The 21,054-nt window shown below is 41.9% G+C and overlaps 1 protein-coding gene across 2 annotated transcripts; it reads right to left on the reverse strand.

Moving 5' to 3' along the window:
* Positions 1-5,811: 5,811 nt before the first annotated feature.
* LOC147888961 (nuclear envelope-associated protein 2-like) lies at positions 5,812-20,557 on the reverse strand. 2 transcript variants are annotated; one of them, XM_087392865.1, is made up of 5 exons: positions 19,923-20,557; positions 19,696-19,803; positions 9,126-9,587; positions 8,900-9,001; positions 5,812-6,152 (listed from the first exon to the last, which is right to left on the reverse strand). In XM_087392865.1, exons 1-5 carry the CDS (start codon positions 20,106-20,108, stop codon positions 5,985-5,987), a joined length of 1,026 nt encoding a protein of 341 aa, XP_087248991.1. In that variant the 5' UTR covers positions 20,109-20,557; the 3' UTR covers positions 5,812-5,984. The 2 variants fall into 2 exon arrangements, with proteins under 2 accessions (XP_087248991.1, XP_087248992.1); XM_087392866.1 differs by lacking the exon at positions 19,696-19,803.
* Between the last annotated feature and the right edge of the window lie 497 nt (positions 20,558-21,054).

The following is a 21,054-nucleotide window of genomic DNA, read 5'->3' on the forward strand; positions in this document are numbered from 1 at the left end:
TTCCCATAAAGGAGTTTCTTATAGTCAAAGACATTACACCCTTTTCCAATGCTAAGTTAGTATCCAAGATACTCTCTTCTTATACAAAGGTCAAAACATTGGCATCCTTGTATATGTGCTTATATGTGAGCCATGTTCCCTCTTATTATGTTAATATACTTTCCCTAATAATTCTTAACATTTCGTACACAATCTATATATAGTATAAATCCTAGGGAAGAAAGTACATCTAAAGGTGACCCAAGTGTTGTCATTCATAAAAATATCCCTCAACCCTTCAAAGAACCCATTCTTCTTATTTGGAAGGGATTTAGTGGCTCACGGGGGTAGGCATCATGTACCAAAATACTTCCACAAGTAAATGACAAATCTAAACGTCCCCTACTATTGTATGGGGATCAAAGCAAGTGTGTGTGTGTGTGTGTGTGTGTGTGTGTGTGTGTGTGAGAGAGAGAGAGAGAGAGAGAGAGAGTGCATGCGTGCATGTGGGTGCGTGTACGTGCGTGCGTGTGTTTGCATGCACTTGCTTGCATGTGCATGCACGTGTGCATGCATGCATGGATGCATGTGTGCACTTGCATTTGTGTGTGTGCATGCATGAATGTGTGTGTGTGTGTGTGTGTGTGTGTGTGTACACATGCCTTATACAAAGACACGCCTTGATAATGTCAGGTTACTACACACTTGTCCCATTGATATGCCCAATCGATACCACAAAAAAAGATAGTACGTATAAACTTTGAAAAGAGATAGTATGCATGACAACACTTATGAGATAAAAAGAGAGGATTACAAAGGTACTCATTTAAATGATTCCAAAACCTAGGATAGCTCTAAGGAGAGGATACCTACATCCATCCAAAATACATGCCACAATCAGACTCGTTTATGGGTACTACAAGAGTCAATGACCATATTTATGCTTATCCAATATATTTACCCTACAAACGTCTTTGTTGATTTGCATCTTAAAAAATATAGTGGTTTGTTCCCATACCTTGGTATTTGGTTATATACATATGTAGATGTTGGTCTTCTAATGTAGTTCACATTACAGAAGATGTTCTTGAGCTTATAGTGGCTGGGTCTTTAGACATGTAGTAATGTTTGAGATATGATGCTTCTTGTAATCTACTAGTCGATTCTTCATTTATTAGTTTCGTAATCTGCGTGACAAGAGGGGCAAATGCATACCATTTGGCTCTGTTTAAGGATTCTATTACTGTGATTACTTTTAGGATAGTGGATGTGAATGTATCTGGTTATATATGGAAATACAACATGTTGTGATGTATTGGCAAAGTAGCGTATAACATGCCTTGGATTTGCAAGTAGCGTATAACATGTTGTGATGGATTGGCAAGTAGCATACAACATGTTGTGATGGATTGGCAAGGAGTGTATAACATGCCTTGAATATGGTTGCTTGGATTGACTAGTACAGAGATGAAAAGTGAGATAACCATGGGTTTTAGAACATAAAGAAAAATATTAAAACATCCACATGAAGTTACGTTATCTTTCTCTCATCTTTCTATTGAGAATCGTATTAATCTCTGTGGTTTAAAGTCTATCACTATAATTAATCTTAAGCTACACAAGATCAAAGGCCACACACTTGACTCTGGTTGCTTAGGTCTTTGTCTATTCATTCATTTTCTAGATGATACCTTGGACCCGTTGTTCTTGAATATAGTGATACTTACAAGTACTATTATGTGTCGATTGGGCATGACCTTTATGGGTAGCATTGATCTCTAGATTGTCAATGGAAGTTACGGAAGATTACATATTATGGTATGTACATACTCCTTGTGATGTTAACTTATGATGCACCCATGAATGGTGGGAGAAAAAAGGAAAGCTTTTCTTCATAAGAATGATGGAAAAAAAGCCTTAAGATCTGGCTGGCATGATTTTATACAAGTGTAGCTAGACTTTTTGCAACATGTGGTTACAAGCAACACTCAACCTCTTAACCTCGTGACCACACACTTGGTAAAGATGATCAACATGTCCACTGATTTCTAGTTGCAAATAATAGATTGCAAAATGGAATGTGTAAATATTCGCTTAGTAAGATTTATGCTTGTGAATACATGTGAAAGTTTGGTAACTAGGCTTGTAAGTTCTCAATGACATGTTTCTACATTTTTTATGAAAGCCTACAGGTGATGGGATAGTGTAAGCCTACAAAGGGGTGCTTGTGGATGCGACATGCTTTGATTTTATAGTGGGTGTGTGCGTGCATGTGCATGCACATATGTGGGGGTGTGTGCGTGCATGCGCATGTGTGTGTCAGAATAGATAAACACACTCGTGCATGTGTGCACACAAGCATGAATATCTTAATCAATCCAACCCCTGCAATTAATGAAGATAAACTGCCTCCAAGGGCCTCTTTCCACTCCAAGGGTTTATGCAGAAGATGACAGTGTCAGGCTTTGTCCTCAAGAAACCCTAGGATGTTGAAAGCATCTCCAATAACCCAACAAATTACATCTACCAAGTAATTGGTAAGTTATTACTAGCAGGGTCATGTACGACTTCCAAGTTGATACATGATGCGGTCGCCTACTCAAACCCATCCAAACAGTGTGTCCACCAATGAGCTATCCTTGAAAGACAAAGATGCTAGCAAGAACTCGAGTTCAACAGCACCCTTAGAATCCCTTCGAGCAACGCCAACACAATTGATAGTTATGAGGGTTGGACCGCTTCTACATTGAAGATTGGGCTATGTAGAGAGGAGGAGCCACTTTCTTACTGAGCAAACGGTGTTAGATCAAAGTTCCATTGTTCTATTTAGAGCATATTGCCTCAAAGAGAATTGGGGATTCTACATGACCTTTACTACTACACAAGTGTGAGACATGCTATCTTATAAATGTGGACCTTGAAAAGTAGCACTCCTCAAGGTCCGATTACATAAGAGATGGTAACCCGGAACACAAAGGGATGGCATGCTATCTCCATAGGAAGGGTGTTCCCCACCTATCTAGTTCATTAAGAGACAATTATGAGCCAAGATATTCAGGGGGTTACTCCACCCTCCCAAAAGCGCCACAAGTTCTCTTTATCTAATGTGATTGTTTCCAACATCATGGCTTGGAACATCTAGATAGACTCGTGATGGGGGGGACAGTAGGTTCATCATGCCTCCACTCTCATCAAAATATGGCTAGGAGAGAGGTACAAGGGTTTCAAGATGTTGAAAATGGAAGCAAGAGTTAAAGAGACTAAGGTGAAGCAAGCCGCAATGAGATTGCAAAACAAGAATAGTGATAGAGACAAAACCCTAGGATGGGTCAAAACATGTGTGGTGATTAACTCACCCATAAACTTGATTCGCTAACTGAGGTTAGGGGAAAAAAACTTATAAAAGGGAAAAAGTGCCCCTAGCCCCTTATTATATTGGCCATTGTCTTAGAGATTAATATTTCTAACACCCCCACAATGTCAAAATCTACGAGGTATAATCTCAATCACTGAATGGAAACTTTTGCGGAAAGCCTCTAACTTTGGATGAGCTACTGCTTTGGTGAGAAGGTTTTGATGTGTAGGGCAGAAGATCAAGCTGATCTCTCTAGCATGTAACTACTCCTTGGCATAGTGATAATGTATCTACTTTAGTGAAAAGGTTTGCCACATTTTGATGTGTAGGGGAGAAGATCAAGCTGATCTCTCTTGCATGTAACTACTACTTGACATAGTGATGATAATGTATATCTTTGTGTTCCGTACGTGCATGAAACACATGATTTCCCACCATGGCAATGACACTCTTGACTATCAGTGAGACAAAATCCTCAACCAAACAGACTCCACTATGGTTGTGAAAACGGTCCTATACTCAATCTCACACAATGAGGTAGCAATCGTCAATTGTTCTTTGCACTAAGAAATGTATGTCCAAGAAAGAAACAATTAGAGGTGGTTGACTGCTTAGGGTCAAAGTCACCTGCCAATCCTCGTTGATGTAAGCATGTAAATGCAACTTAATTTCCCTTGAGAAACAACAGACCAAGAGAAGTACCTTGAAGGTATCGAAACACACACTTCACAACCAAAAGACTGTGCATAAATCTTCTTAGATAGGATATAATGCTAGGTTGTGTATTACACAAGTAAATGAGACATCCTATAGCATGGCTATAAATGTCAGCATCAAACCATTCACTGTCATCATGCATGAACAACTTGATCCTTGTCTCCATAAGAGTTGAGATGGGCTTGAAATCTGACCCATTCAAGCAATTTCCCAATGCCTTTCTCATCTTGCAACAAAACCAATGCCTTTCTCATCTTGCACAATTTGAATGGCCAAGTAATAATGTAGCAGCCCCAAATCAAACATTTCAAATGTCTGCTATTTGAAACCTACAAATATTGTAGCATTTCTACCCAAGATCAGCATGTCATCGACATATTAAAGAATCTATGCCTTAACTACCCAATACTTGGCTCAACAAGGCATATACCCACTGACAATTGCATGTTTTCCTCCTCATTTATGAGCATAGTTACCAAAAACGGCCGTTACTGGCCTAAAAACAAAAACGTTGAAACGAAAATGCCGTTTCGTAATCTCTATTTTTTTTTTTTTAAACGGCCCTCTTTTGATTAAACTGTTTTTGCCTTCTTTTGATTAAAAGGTTTGTTGCCAATTCATCGCCTCCCATGTTGTTGCTCTCCATCTTGCGCCTCTCTATCTTTGTCATTTGATTCATGGGCCTTGGCACTCATAGCTTGCTCTCCTTTCCATCCCCCCATCTTGCAACCTAGCAGCTACTCTCCAACCTCAACCTACTCTCAACTCTCCATCCCTTCTTACCTCTCCATCCTCCTGCTACCTCTAATCCTCCTCCGACTCCTAAGTCTCCATCCTCTTTCACCTCCCCATCCTCCTTCTACCTCTCCATCCTTTCTCACTTCTCCATCCTCCCTCTCACCTCTCCATTCTCCCTCTCAAACTTCAAATTGTTTTAACTTAGAAGTTAGAACTTAGTTCATGACACATGTTGATAGTGGAAGTATTATTCATCGATAATAGATGATACTAGATAGATCAATCATCATAGGAATTTAGAATCATAAAAGCCTGCATGATGCTTCAAGTATAGATAATTGTATTATGTATAATTTGCACTCTATTAATAATTGTATTATGTATAAATTGCACCATATTGCCGTTTCTTCCGTTTCCATTTCTACGGAGACCGAAAACTCCGTTTCCTCGGTTTTTCCCATTTCCGTTTACATTTCGACTAGCAACACACATTGATTGGTGCATCAAATGACTGAAATTCCATTAGTTGTATAGCCCATCAACTAGTGGTTGGCACCGACTCCTAGGTCACAATAGGCAATGAGCAAGTGGAGAAGCAAGCTTCAGACTGCCTCTCAGATAGCTGTCTTTGTATTGTTTTGGATGCATGTAATTAGAGGTAACTTTTTCTTGGAAAAATGAAACTGAACAAAATAGAACATGAACAAGGCACAAGGTTACAGGCCCCATACTAGCACATAACAGCTCACATCAATTTATACGAAGTCATGCTCTCTGACTCTTTTCGTTCTTGGTGCAGGCTTCATAATTGCCCAAACATAATGCACTATGTTGTCAACAGCAGTCTAGGCCTTTTCTTCACTCTTTCTTGCAATGACTTCCACAGGTATAAGTTTGTCATCCTCACGTATGCTAGTGTATGCCTTTCTGCAATCCATAATGAAACCTTGAATACATAAATTGCTGACTAGTAATAGTCACTAGCATTCAGAAGCAGAGATGAGGACGACTTAGACAACATATTACAAAAAAAGAGCCTCCAATAGTATATAGTTCAGCTCTAAAAGATCATTAAGTGTCGACAACATACAACAAATGTAGGCTTTTGATGAAGTATGCGCATTGGAAGAAGTACTTTGGCAGAGTACATTTTGCTGTCATATAACATTTATAATACATGGATAGTCAGAAAGCATTATCGTTTTGCAAGGAAGGCAAGCACGACAACTGATACTGATGTCAATAATTTAAATTTGGAGCTGCCCCAGAATCTTCGTACTCTATTTGGAGCAGTAGCCTTTGTGTCTTGACGCCATAATTGAGCTCGAAGATCTTTCATCTCTTTTTCCCTTCTTTCCTCCACCTGTAAAGCAGCCATCAAGCTTAAGAAAGTTTGCTGCATAAGTGCAAGAAGATTTCATTATTTCTTTATTAAGCTATACAGTCAGTATTAAGATGGTACCCTTTTTTTTTTTGGGAAGTGGGGGGAAGGAGGAGAAGGGAATCCACTAAGCAACTACAGTTAAGGTATCAATTAGAAACAAAAATAGTCAAAGATTCAGCACCGCATCCAGCTAATCTAGCACTCCAGAATCTTTACCCAAAATCAGTTACATTAAAATCTATACCATGGTTCTAACAAAGAGCACATATTTTGCTTGACATGCACTAGTGAAGCTCAGTAAGTTCAATTAAAAAACACCACCACCATCTAGCTCTTCCAAATTAAAACACCCCTGCATCATATATTGCAAAAAAGAAATGCACATAGTTCTGGACTCTCTTGGAGAGTTATGGAGAACTCTCTCTTGGAGAGTAGAACTTTTTAGCAAATCAAATACCCTAACTAGTGGGACGGTGATTAAAATGAAAGTTATGCTATTGCATCTCTAAATTCCTGCACAAATAGCACATACTTTGCTTGCAATGCTCCAACCCAGGACCACAGTTGGAAGTGAAAGCTCATTTAACTCAATTAAAAGACAACACCTCCATAATATTCTTCCGAATTAAAAGCATCATCCTGATTGCAAAGATGAAGTAAATGCATATAGAGTTTTAAAGAAAGACTCTCTTGGAGAGTTTAACTTTAGCAAAGCAAAAACCCTAAAATTTAGAATGAAATTAACGATATTGTAAATTGCTAAGAAACATTCTCAGCATCAATATTCAAGTAAAACAAGGCTGCCCATAATCATCTACCCTCTTTGGGTTTCCTTATAATGAACAGAAGGATTGGATCAGAAAAGCTGAAGGAGTACACGCTGCAGACTATGTATTGATGTTAGACATGTACGCAGAAGATGGGGTACCTTGTGTTCAATGCATAGTCTGCAGCGTACATGTCTAACATCAATGCAGACAAATGCATTGTCTAGTACCAAAGTGGACAGTACTTTTGGAGGAGAGACTAGAGGTTACCTACTAAGGATGTTTGGGCAGGACATCACATACAACCATGTAGTTTATGTAATAAACTATTCAATGCACAGCAGGGACTAGCCTACTATGACATCCCCACCGACATCATCAGCGCCCAACCATGAATGTAGACCATAGGATAAACATAGGGTCTCACAAATCCATATACCCACCACCCTTGAGCATCTATTTATAGAAAGGTCTCTGATAGAAGATCCTGGGCACTGAGCAACAAGGCAAGTGGATACAAAACGCCAAAATAATCAAGAGAAGCAGGAAACAAACACAGCCAAGCTGACAATGGACATCCCCTCTTTTGCTTAACTTTGAAACCCCCTGTAGTATGGGTTCACGGTTGTCCATTGTGAGTACCAATAGTTTGCTCAGATTTTGGATACAGGATTTAGTTATGACAAATGTGGGCCAGCTACACTTCTATCTTGGCATTCAGTTTGCTCATGTTGAGGGGGGTATTCTGATGAGTCAGTCAAATACACTGGACAGCTCCTACACAAATTTGAGTTCGAGGCCTACAAATCAGTTTATACACCTGTGGAGTATTCTCCATGGATGATGTTGTTGAGCCCTTTGATGCCACTCTCTATCAACAAGCTACTGGCTGCCTAACATATGTGTCACAATGGCCAGATCTTTAATATGTTGTTTCCCAGATTCATGCATTGTCCCAGTACACAACATTGATCCATACTTGAAAGGCACTCAATGTCAAGGTATCATTCATTTCCTGAAGCAGCCTATAGTTGTGACTTCTAGCTGTGAAGCTGAGTACAGAACAGCTTTTACAGCCACGGTGTAATGTATCTGGCTATGGAAACTACAGCAAATCTCTCCTTCTTGAGACTGATCGAGGAGCCTCAAGGGCTCAACTACTCTTGCTTAGGGGGTATGTCTTCTTGGAAAAGGATTGCCCTCTTGGGGAGTTCACAGGTTCTCCAAGGATGGCTCTGATACCATAAAAGAGAATGTGGGAGATTGCCTTCCATACACATGTAGGAATAGATGTACACACAAAATGACACTGTTGTAAATGAATGCCAACACTAGCTACAATGGATGGACGACAGTGAGATGCAACAATTGAAGCAAAAATGAACAATGCACCCATCACATAGATTATCCTAACTAAGGAGGAGGAGGTGTGAGGGAGAAGCCTCTTAGTGCTTCTCACAAAAGCTAGGGCTTCAACCCCATCCTATGTGGCACATTGATATAGTGTCCCCAAACAAAAAGCAAACATATGCATAAATGATGTACTTCCAATTGGATGCCCTAGAGTGTGTGGCATAGTGAGTGCAATACCTATGTGACATATACACACGCACACATACAGATATATGTATAGCAAAAATTAACTAAACAGGTACCTAAGAGTAGATAAAATCCAGAGATAGAACAAACCTAAGAAGATAGAATAAACCTCCTCTAAAGCCAAAACAATAGTGCAGTTTCAAGTGATCCACAAGCTTCAAGACCATAAACTCCATAAAGCTTAGCAAGGACTAGCTATCATGACATCCCCACCAACGTCACCTGTGTTTCATAAAGCCTTAGACTTCCCCTGAGTGGCCAAATGCAATGTTGCAAAATGTAATGAAATTGCTAGTTGAGCCAATCGCTAGAATGGGCTGCAAAGCTTAACACTTGGCGGCAGGGATTTCAATGGCATACCCTTTGAAGCTTGCGAGTTTGAGTTCGGACTTCTTGTAGCCAAAACTCCAGCTTGCTAACCCTTTTCTTCAACTCCTGATCTGCGCTACATTGTTTCTCCATCTGTTGATACAGCAAATTTATATAAAGACATTGCATTAGAGAAACTGAAGCACATTGGGCACATCATGTGAACAAAGGGCTGTCCCAATCACAAGCAACTACAGAGGAAAAGGGCATGTCAAACCTGTACTTCAATTTCTTGAGATTTCGACCTGAGTTGAGCTGATATTAGCTTAATCTCTTCTCTCAATTCCATTATCTCTTCATCTCTCATGCTTAAGCACTTTGCCATGTGCTCAACATTCCTTGCAGACAATTCTTCTGAAATTTTCCTCAGCTCAAAATCCCTGTTTGCCGTTACTTTCACAAATGCTAGCTTTATCTCTGCCTCCAACCTTTCCAACTTATCTTTCAACTGCTTATCAGAGCTGTCTCTTAGTCTTAGATCATGCTGCATTTTAGTGAGTTGCTGCCCAAGCTGTGTCACATGGTTCTCGTGTTCCTGCAAGGCCTCGTTTTTCTTCTCTATTGCCTTCAGTAAAGTCTTGCATTGTAATCGAGTTGTACTTGCAGATGCAGAACTAGCCTCTGCAGCATCCTGAGCAGATCCTAGCTTTGCCCTCACATCTACAAGTTCTCTCAAATACTGCAATTCCAAACACAGCAGCAGGTATCATTACAGTTCTGCAAGTCATTAATTATAACTCACTCATGATCAAGATCAACATTCACATCAATGAAACGGTACAATATGATCACAGGTAAAAGGGACTAGATCATCTCAAAGAACTTGCCTTACACAAATTCTAGCACAACTTATTCCTTAGCAGATACGATTTAACAATACTACTCATTTTACTTTTCTAATTATCAGCCAAACCTTTATCTGGCTTCATGCGCAAAATGCAAAGACATTTTCAAATTAAGATTCAAAAATAGAATGAGAACAACAATATATGATAAGTATACATTCATAAGACTATTATATATCCAGTCTTACAAATTATTATTATTTAATAAAACAAGCAAAGAGAAAAAGAGGGGAGGGAAGAAGAGGGTATGTAAGAGACATCAAACAAGACTCAAAGTAAAAGAGATTTTTACTTTAAAAAACTTAGTAAGCAAAGCTATGCTTATCTTTTCATCAGTAATCTCAGGTCTAGGTTTTCAAATATTCCACAATCTGCTGGGTAAACCAAATGCTTATTAAGCTAAAGAATACCCACCCAATTTCCAAATAACAAAAAGTACCACAATAAAAAGGAAGATAACAAAGAAGAAGAAATGAGAGAGAGAGAGAGAGAGAGAGGGGGGGGGGGGGGGGGGGGACACCCTTGCTTCACCCCTATATCCCTGCTTATGACAACTTTCCCCTCTTGGAACATGATCTATCTACTAGCGGATGTGCTAGCTCTGCTAAAACGCTCATATAATTGATATGTTGCTTCTCTAAGTTCTAGAGGGACTTGAAGTTCTAGCCTTTCCCATAATTTCTTACGTGGGACTGTATCAAATACTTTCTTGAAATCAACAAAGCAACAATAGACGACGTCCTTCTTATGTTCGAGTACTCTTGCTACAGCTCTAATGACCACTAGATGGTCAACCATGGAGTGTTTAGGACGGAATCCTACTTGGGATTGTGCTCTTTGTCTGCCCATTTGCTGATTTTCTACAAGGATGGTTCCATATAGCTTTGCCATTAAAATATTTACTTGGCCAGCACTAGGACGTTTTTCCAAATTCTGAAATCCTGTGCTTCCACATGGCACAATATACACCCTTAGATTTTTTAAATTCTGAAAGCCCAAAAGCTTTGAAAGCTTTTGAAAAGCTGCGTAAAAAGCCAAGGCAAAACCTTTAAATATAGGTGAAACGGACGAACGTAAGCCAAAAACAACGTAGATTGCTTTATCGGCATCATCATACACGACCATAGTCTACATCTTTGATCGTTGGATTGTGTATAGCTTTTGTGCTTGAATTTATCATCTTTAGGAAATTGCACATATGCTAACCAACATATCCAAACATGCAGAACATGAGGAATGCATATTGACTAATCATGATTGTTTTTCAGATTCCAACATTCCAGCAAAGAAATAGGCGACTTCTCGTCGAGCTGTGGACGTCACAAAGGATACTCCACGTAAGTAGAATGTACGGTCATTTCAATTCTGAAATGTTTCTGCACCGTCTGTTGCTCTAGTTTGCATTAATGCGCTACACCTCCAACACTGGAGGTGACTATTCGAAACGCGGGGATGGCACGTTCCCCTATGATATATAATTTTTGGAGAGACATGTGCCGGCTCTCCACCATACATTACGTATGGTTTTTTTTTTTTAACACCTCATCTTGAGCACGCACACTTCTTCGCACATTCTGTTTCCGCAAGGGAACATTACATTTGCTTGGTTCGACCAACATACTAATCATGTCTACAACACTTCTGTTTTCGAGATGTTTACAGCCTCCAAACGAGTGTCTTCTCCTAAAGGTACGCACAACAAAATGTATTTGCTTGATTCAAGTTATTTTATCAATTCTTTCACCTTCTAAAGATAGAGGTTCAGTCCATTTTGTTTTTCCTGTTGCGTTTAGATAAAACCACGTGAGTGGAATTGTAGCAAAGTTTCGGATGGTTTTTATTATTAATCCTTGTAGGTGTTTAAACCCGAACATAAGACATCGATTCATGTCACGATGTAGAAATGACCACCGGAAACTCCTTCGAACATGACCATTCGTCAACGCTCAGAGCAGCCAGAGGTCGAGCTATTCAACTTGATATAACATCAAGAAAGATGTCCTTGAGGCCACCTACGTCATCGTGGTTGACCATCGCAGATAGATACAAGCAATGGGTTAGTAATTGCGCGGCTATTTTCTCTAGCATTCAAATCTGCAGTGTTTGTGGCATAATCACGCTACTGTCTGTAAACCAAAGGATCGTTTCTTCGCAAGGCATAGGCATCTCGAGCCACAGCGCCGCACTCGGAAACATGATACTGACCACACGGACCAATTGATCAATATGATATTGCAAAAGGTTGCGATCATCTGAGACTACCCGATGGAAGTGCCTAACATCGACCAACAAACCGTCGAAGGGCCAACACGTGCGAGGATGTTGGAAAAAATGGCCGAGTTTCGCACCGTCGCCAATGCCGCATTGACAGTAGAACAACAAAGAGTCTTCGAAAGCCTAGCTTCAACAAGCTCGAGGCTGCACGTTGTCTGTGGAACACCAGGTAGCAGCAAAAGCTTCTTGATACGGTACTATGTTTCGCATCTGGTAGCGCAAAACAAAACGGCAATACTCTGTGCATCAACAGGGGCGGCTGCGACGCGGCTGAGCGGGATTGCAACCACTGTACACTACCAATTCAAGATCCCTGTGCGCAGCAGTCAGTACCCACTGAACATCCATGAGATGGATGAGCGACACCTCGCAATCAAGGAAGCCAACGCGATCATCATTGACGAGATGTCCATGCTAACAAGGATGACTTTCGATCTCGTGGTAAGACAAATCGTCAATGTGACTAATGGCACATTGCATGAGCCATTCAGACACAAAATGCTCATATTTTTTGGTGACTTGGCGCAATTACCGCCAGTCTGCAAACACCGCGAGGATCTCTGCGAGCCGTGCCACATCACGTCCTCCGCGCACTGGGCTCAAGCGAAAATGTACCACATGCAATTCTCGGTGCGACATGCATGAGACATGCCGTTCCTAGCATTCTTGCATACCATAAGACTCAGGACGCCCACAACTGACGAGATTTCCGACTGTTTGGGGCAGTGCATTGTCGACAAGGAAGGTGCATGCCACTTCATTGATGCCGAAACAACCATCATTTGCACGCACAGAGTTGATGTCGCTACCTTCAACGATGAGCTTGTGGAGAAATTCAACACTCCCGAGATGATTGCGCATGTTCAAATACACAGTAACGCCGCGAGCGAACCAGCGCTCAAAGAATGGTTGGAGGACAAAAGCTTCAACGAGATAGGAAAAATTTGCGTGGGGGCGAAGGCAATGATAACGGAAAACATCGACCTCGCAATAGGTGCCGCAAATGGAGCAATGTGCAAAATCAAGAGCATCAATGCAACTAGCAGGGGAGAAATCAACGGTATCACTGTCATCGTGGACACAACAGCGGCCGTGCTCACATTACGACGCTCGAAGCATCAGCGAAAGGCAATAAATGGAAAATGGTTCCACAAGTCCACATTTCCACTAACCCTAGCATACGCTATCACGGGACACAAATCCCAAGGCGCAACCATATCCAACAAAGCGCTGCTCATATTTCGAGGAGTGTTTGCCCCTGGCCTAGCATACGTGGTGTTGTCCAGAGTGACTAAGAGAACGAGGCTGCGCATACTACATTGCCCACATCCAGACATATTCAGACCAATTCCACGAGAGTTCTCACAGCCGACAACACAACCACGCGCATAAAGGTATTCACTACCAGAGATTGAAAAAGGCAGAGACAAGTCATGAATATATTACGTCAAACATGCGTGCAAGGAAAATGGTTTTAATATCTTGTCTGTTGTCGAGAACAGGTGCAGAGAATCAAAAAGCTCGGGACATTGCAGCATAAGACATGGACGCAGACAAGGTAAATTCCACCAGCATGAAAGAATCTTTTTTTCTTGAAGATTTAAAAAGACGGCTCATTTGAAAAGACGGTGTAATAAGTCGTGCCTGCAAGCAGCTATTTGAGCTATATAAAAGCAACGCAAAGGCAACAAAACCTCCACCAGCAAAGAGGAGGTTCTTCCTAACCACAAAGCAATTCCGGCTAGCAAACAATGCAGGAGAACGTCCGGGAGCTTACATCAACGGCTTCAACACGTATGCGGAACTACGCGACTTCATTGACAATTGCAATAGGCGTTTGCCAGCTAAAAGAGAGCCGGGAGGCTTGAGATTCGCAAATGGTACGTAATGCTTCCGAAAATTAAAAAAAACCGCAACAATTGAGAAAAAGAATTAACAAGTTGCAAGAACAACAAACTCATCATGGATTGCACTTCTCCTGCAGGACTCCTCAAAGAAATCCTTGTCGAGCTTGACATTGAGTTCGATGAGACCGATAGGATGATGGAAAGTTTGGAGGGGGAGAAGCTACTAGACACGAAGACGAAAGGGATCACAGCGTATGCGTGCGAACTGCTGCATTACGGGTACAACGTATCCTTGGAGTTGCTGAGGGACACGACGCGCGATCAAGGAACGGCTATACTCGAACAATTCATGAAACAATTTGGAGGGACGCACGACGCGATGCACCCGGTGACGACAATGGAGAAGCTTACGTATATTTTCGACAGGGACTTATACGAGGAGCGCTTCGGTATTGGAAACGATCCTTTAACACCAACAGAGAAAAACCAGGGCAAGTAAATAAATGCATTCTATTATGGACCTCAAACGAAAAAAAAAAGATCGAAAACCTCGATGACTAACGTAATTGTCAATGTTGACGCAGGTACGACATTGAAAGACGCGAGCCTCGAGATGAAGGAGGAGCCTCCACTGAAGCGCCCGCGCAAGGGAATCATGCGAGCCTCGTCGTCTACTGCATCACGTGCAAGCCCAACAACAGAAAATACATAGGGAGCAGGACGGACCTGCCGCGGAGGATCAAACAGCACAATAAAAAACCACCGGTGAAAATGAAAGAGGACTTGTAGCATTACAAGCCCTTCAAAGAAAATTTCGAAATCAAAGTTTTGGAAACAACAGACACTGTAGACAAAGCACGAACTTTAGAGCAGTACTACATAAGGAGCCACAACACAGTAGGTCCATTAGGTTACAACACGCTCGAGGGCCATCCGGCTAGAGCGCGGAAGTACTATTTCCTAAAGCGCAAGAACATCATTTGACCCAAAAAATAAACATTTGTGCCTTCGAAAAAAGGGATCCAATGAAGTTGCAAATGGTACTGGAACTTTTGTTGTACATGCAATGCAGCTTTGGGTTTGGATTATTCCTGTCACAGTTGCATGCTTCTGTCTCAATTTCGTTTTCATTTAATATTTATACATTTCTGAAATACATCTCCCCGTCGTTCGCTCGAAGTGGAATGACAATAGATTTGCTTACAGTGCAAAGAATAGGAATTTGTCTTCCTCCGAAAAAAAGAAAAACTACGTTTTACTGTCGACATGAACAACATCAAGTGCAAGCAGGACTGGATGATAACGAAATCTCTAGAAAAGGTTGCATGCAATTGAACATCAATCTTCTGCATCATTTCTGACAACGTGACTCATGTGAACCTCAACAAGATAGCAAAAGAGAGAAGTATTCATCAAGAGCCCAGCTGGCCAAGCAATCTATTTACCATGATTGTCCAATAATTATTTGTTGCTATCCCCCTCCTTATGGATCGGCACAATCCTACTGAGCTGCCATTCTAGAGGGAACCCTTCTTCTAGAGCCATATTCATAAGTCTGGTAAGCATTTTCTTTGTCTTCTCGCCTCCCCATTTCAACATTTCTGCTACCAACCCTTACGTGTTTGGAGCTTTCCCATTAGCTAGCTTTTTCACACCTTTACCCACGTCCTGCTCAGTTATGATTGCATTAGATGCCTTGATAATGTAACTGTGTTTGATTTTCTCTTCCCCTTCTCTTTCATAAAGGCTTTGACAAACTGTATCATTTCTTCCCATTGTGCTTTCCGCTCTTCAGATTTGTTTCCATGCACTTTCTGAAAAAATTTCTTGGGATTTTGTTTCAGCCCCTCGTAACTCTCAATATACACCTAGATGAATCCATGAACATTCCCAAACTAATCCTCTAAAAACACAACATAGTGCAGTTTCAATCTCACGATAGTGCAGTAACTCTCAAGCTGTTAGCGCTTGAGAAATATCCTTTTCTTACGCCTTACTGTTTGTTTATATGTCTGTGATTTGTTTTCTCTCTCTGCTGTATCTGCTGCTTTCCACCCGTTATTGGTCGCACAAGTGATTGCATGGCATTCCCACACTTCTCCCCTTGCTCTAATTGAAGCATTTTTCAGCTGTTGATAGCAGTTATCTGTTATGTATTTGCTCATTCCTTGACATGTAGTTGGCATTTGTCCATGTGTCATCACTGCCTCTACCTCGCTTTCGTAGATATAAGCCTTTTTGAAATCCATTCTTAACCTGGGATGTGTGGGAGACATTGCTATATGTGATCAGACTCGAGACCTTCTTCCTCAAGTTTGTTTTGCATGTGGGCTCGTGATCACATGGACAGCTACGCTTGATCCTTGAACTGTCTTGCATGCACAGTCCTCCATGTTTTGAAAACTTGATTTCCCATTACAGATTTGCAGCCCAAAGCCTTCCCATATGAGTGATTTCCCAGTTATCCTTCCATGTCCTTTTCCATCTCTTCTTTCTTCATTTTCTCTTCCACTTCCTCCATGCATATGGGGTCTCTTCCCTCTGTTGTTATGATGCCTTGCATTGACCTTGTTCATGCATTAAAATCTCCTGCAAGAATAATGTCCTTATCTATATCCTCTCCTAAATGCATGAAGGGATCTTCTTGGGATATGTCACATTGGTGATTGCGGGGGTCTGATATTCCCTTGTCGTTAATCCACATATATTGTTATGTGGGCCTTCTTTAACGACCTTTGCTGTTTTTTCCCATGTCTCTCGGATGCGCATGCTATTCCACCAAATCCTCGCCCTCCCATCTGTGTTTTCACATTGATATGTTCATAAATCCTTGAATATCTGGTGATGCATGCCCCTCATATTCCCAAGTTTCAAGAATTATGAGCATGTCTGTCTTAGCTATTGCCTCTTCTAGTTCGATGACCTTATCCAAGTCCATCCTCCCCATGTTCCATACTTTGATCCTAAGGGTCTCGTGTCCCTATTCTTGTTCCCTCAGACTTTTAAACAACCTTGACATCTTTCATGTATGCATGTTTACCTTCCTCTTTGCTATTCTCAAGCTCCTTGAGCTTTTGGGCGTATCGACTCCTCATAAGGTCTTCATTAATCCATATGGAGTGCCCTTCAGGGTGATGTTTGTGGTTGAGCACCTTGAGGCGAGATTGGTTGTCCTGAAATTTGACAAGTATTTGACTTGGCTTTTCTCCTTTCCTTCCCACCCGGAAGGCATGGGTGAGAACTTTCTCCATGTCTTCATCCTCCCTTTTTCTACTCCTACAATCTGGATGTTGAGTGCTTTCTCCTTCTGTTCTTGCTATTCTTTTCTAGTGATTCGTCCATTTTGCCCTTTACCAGGTCATCAATAGTGCTTATGATATCGTTTTCTGGTGTACCTTGCATTTTTATGATATCATTTTCTGGTGTACCTTGCGTTTTTATGATTCATTTTCTGGTGTACCTTGAGAGAGAGAACTATGACAACATTTACTAAAAACAAAAGATACCATGCTAACACAAGGCACCAAAACGTAAGTCAACACAAATACAAGAAAACAAGCGAAACACTAACTCAAACACAAGGAAAGAATTTTAAAAAATTACATTTATTTTGTTTAATTTCAAAAATAATAAGAAATAAATAAGGAGCTAGGTGGGATACCTTAATAAAACTAGATGATCTCCCAAAATAGTACAAACCTAAGCTGCGGTAGATAGGGCCACAGTTTGTGGCCTCTGTCCCAGCAATAGTAAGCAGCACCCTGCTATCTGTGCAGTGTGGTTTGAGACCTTATGCAAAACATTTGGGTCCTCTCGTTGGACATTTTTATTCAATTATTGGTTGCCATATCTTGCTGTCTATTCCAAGTCTGAGCATGATTTACCTTTCTATGATGTGTGCACAACCCAAGTAGGATCTAGAGTTCTTATGTGTGATCTTGTGGATGATTCAACTTTCCGTTGTATGTTATGACACAGTACCAGAAGCTAGGACTTGAGCTCTACTATACTAGGACTTGAGCTCTACTATAGTACATGTTCAGAAATCTTCCAAACATGGTATCAAAGCCATGTCACAAGTGAAAGTTGCAGGAGCCGATTAAGGTGGCTGAGCTCCAAGGACACATAGATCCACACAGGAGTGGATCAGAGTTGAGCTCAGAGGGTGTGTTTGAAGAAAGAAAAAGATCAGCAAAGTGTGCTATCTGTCAGTTTAATTTCCAGTTTCTTTCAGGATCCGATAGCTTCACAAATACCGTTACCCACGGGAAAATAGAGCGAGAATTACTCGATCTGGAAGGTGAAGATAAGGAGCCACACACTGGCTAGGAAGATTTAAAAGAATCAAAGTGGATGCCACGGGTACAGTAGTGACACTTGCTGAACAAGTACAGGTGGTAAAATGGGAGGAGGACACGAAGGCAACATCTCTAATTATTGCCACAACGTCAGATGCAATGACTCCAAAAATTCAGTTGGCAGATACTTCAGAGGAGGCTTGGACCATACTGAAAGACTTGTACGAGAACTCCATCTATTGTACTCATTCAAACTGTTATAGCTAATCATCTCCAATCATCCTAATCTAATACCACAGCTTACAGTGCAATTACCTAAGGCGTTTTAACCACTAAATATCCGTACATGAAGCTGTCCTCTTTGCAGCTTGAGTAAGTTACACAAGGCCGGGGGTAATCTATATACCCTCCGTTCAGCTCCTAGGTCCTGATCCTAAAGAAGCATCCTTTGCAAAGCAAAGCGCATTGTGGTTTCCCCGCTTACCAAAAAGATCTTATCAGCCAATCCAAGTTTAGATTGCTTCAAAGAGTACTTGAGACTCAGCATTCTGCCAATTCAGCATGATTAAACCATTGCTGACCATGCAAAATTTCCCTTTCTCCGTCAGATCCTTGTACTACAGGAAAGACATGTGCCTTGATGCAAGTTGCAGATATCACAATATAACCTACTCCTTGAATTTGTGATTACCCGGTCCTCTGCAACAAGAAGGAATACCGACTCTGCCACTCCCTGCTCAGGGCTTCCCTTCACCGAAAGGTGTGCATTCATGCGCTCCACCCGGTAATTGTTAGCTTCTTAGGGCACTCCTGCACGCCAAACCATGGCAAAAATTCCTTAGTTTGGCACTCAAGCTCGAATAGCAAGTGTCCCTTCCTCACAGAAGTCAAGATTTGGGCGCCCTCCAGTCCGTCTGCCTCTCTCATTTCTTTATTTGACACCCTCGTCCAGGCAGCCTAGCCGAGCGAGAACCCCACCTGGTTTTCATCTTGCACAGTTTCTCCAGCAGACATGTTCGTTATCACAGGCTGCCGCCTCACGTGGGCATAGTTCGACAAGTCTTTTGTCGACTTAAATTTCCCCACTTCGTCACAAATAACTTCATCTGCAATACAAAGGCATACGGTTCCTTAAGGTTTGCACGCTTCGCCCACACAAGTGAAGAAACATCTTCGTTCATTCTTTTCTCTTTTATCGCACAAATATTGCTCTTCAAGCATCATAAAAACCATAGGAGAGTCTTTTACATCAACCGGCGTATCATCCAGAAGTCTTATATACGAAACCAGTCTCCCCAACTCTCCACAGCAGAAGTAGCAATAGAAGAACCTGGAGATAAGGCAATGTGGCCCCATAACCTGTTAGAAACTCCTACGCTCGTAGTCTCTCATTTTCCGACTTGACCAACGGACGTATGCGCCATCGAGTTTAGTTTGGAATAAGCTCAGTCCCTTTCTGTATTAAATTCCACTGAGCAGCTAGTCAACAAGCTCGATTCCAGAAATCAGCGTTACGGAACTACCTGCTCCGCGACTGATGCCGTGGATATCGCCTGAGAGGCTCTTTCCGCCAAACTTTTGTGCAACAGCTCAAGTTTCTTTTCCATGCTATTTGCCTTCGCTTCCGCAGACTAAGAAAACAAAAATAGGTTCTGGTTTGCGAACAAAAAGTGTACTCCTTCCTTCCCCGAACACATACAGGATAAACGCAAGACAACGACGAGATACAGGATAGACAAGACCACAGCACCTGTCTTCCGGCGGTTTGCTGCTCCAGAGTAAATCCTTGGGTAGCCATGCGGCCACGCACGTCCCGCAGTTCAGATGCCATGGTACCAACCTCGTTTGCGATCCGCTTAAGATTCTGCTTCTTTTCGAACAAATCCTTGAGAAGAACATTAGGTTCCGACGAAGAGGCTCTGTCAGGAGTTGTCATACTGAATTAAGGGGGTGGCAACTGCGAACGACGTAGTTATTAAGGAAAGGCTCCTCCCGAGTCAGAGGATCCAGCCAAAGGCTGGCCACCGGTACTCATTGCCGAACAAGCTTAGAGAAAGAGCGGCAGGCATCGGCAGAGCGACTGTAAGAGCAACACGAAAGGCTCAATGCAAAAGGGAGGAGATGAAACAGAAGGGAAACGAAGAAAAAACAAAGAGAGAGTAGGAGAAGGGGAGAAGGAGCATCGCCAGGCAAAGGAGGGGTGATGATGAAACAGAAAGGAAAGGAAGAAAGAAAAAAGTGAAAGAGGGGCTACAAAGAGAAGCAATGGGGGAGGGGGAGGTTCGCCATGGCCAAGGCTGATGCCCAGGCCACGGCCACAAACAGAGGCAGAGGCCGAGGCAGAGGCTGAGCTCTGCCTCGAGACCACAAAAAAAAACAATAAGAGACTCTCTCCTTCGACCTACACAACCTTATACCCATCATTCTTCACCTTTGCCTCTTTGCAGCTTCTCACATCCTAATTTCCAATGCTCGAGGGCCCTCCCCACTCCCCCCCACCTAGGGCCCTAGCACACACGGCCCACAAATAAAATAATCATAGGGCTCTCTTCCCATATTGAGAATGTATGAGCTGGTTTTTATATGCTAGGGGATGCATAAGGTGGAGGGGAAAATAGTGGCAACTCGTGTGTGTGTGTGTGTGTGTATCCTCACACGTGTGCACAGATTTCCAGTATTAGCCCCCACAAGAATTAAGCTAAGGTTCTTAGCGAGATACGATCCAACTAAGATTAGAGCTATGATCCGAGCTCTTGCTTTAACCTTCTCAAAGTGCCTCTCTCCCTCTATAAATCTCCCTCTCCTCATCTCTCTCTCTCTCTCTCTCTCTCTCAACTTCAACTCCCTCTAACTCTCAACCAACTGCTTCTCTCACTAGCCTC

This window comes from Dipteris shenzhenensis, chromosome 21 (genome assembly GCF_047967505.1).
Source record: "Dipteris shenzhenensis isolate YYH24624 ecotype China chromosome 21, Dip_SZ_1.0, whole genome shotgun sequence".
NCBI lineage: Eukaryota > Viridiplantae > Streptophyta > Polypodiopsida > Gleicheniales > Dipteridaceae > Dipteris > Dipteris shenzhenensis.

Excerpts from the sequence above, each read along its gene's own strand:
- LOC147888961 (XM_087392865.1), bottom strand. The coding sequence starts at position 20,108 with ATGACAACTCCTGACAGAGCCTCTTCGTCGGAACCTAATGTTCTTCTC. Across the intron at positions 19,804-19,922 it reads AGCAAACCGCCGGAAGACAG|TCTGCGGAAGCGAAGGCAAA; the intron begins GTGCTGTGGTCT and ends TTGTTTTCTTAG. Across the intron at positions 6,153-8,899 it reads AAACTCGCAAGCTTCAAAGG|GTGGAGGAAAGAAGGGAAAA; the intron begins GTATGCCATTGA and ends GCTGCTTTACAG.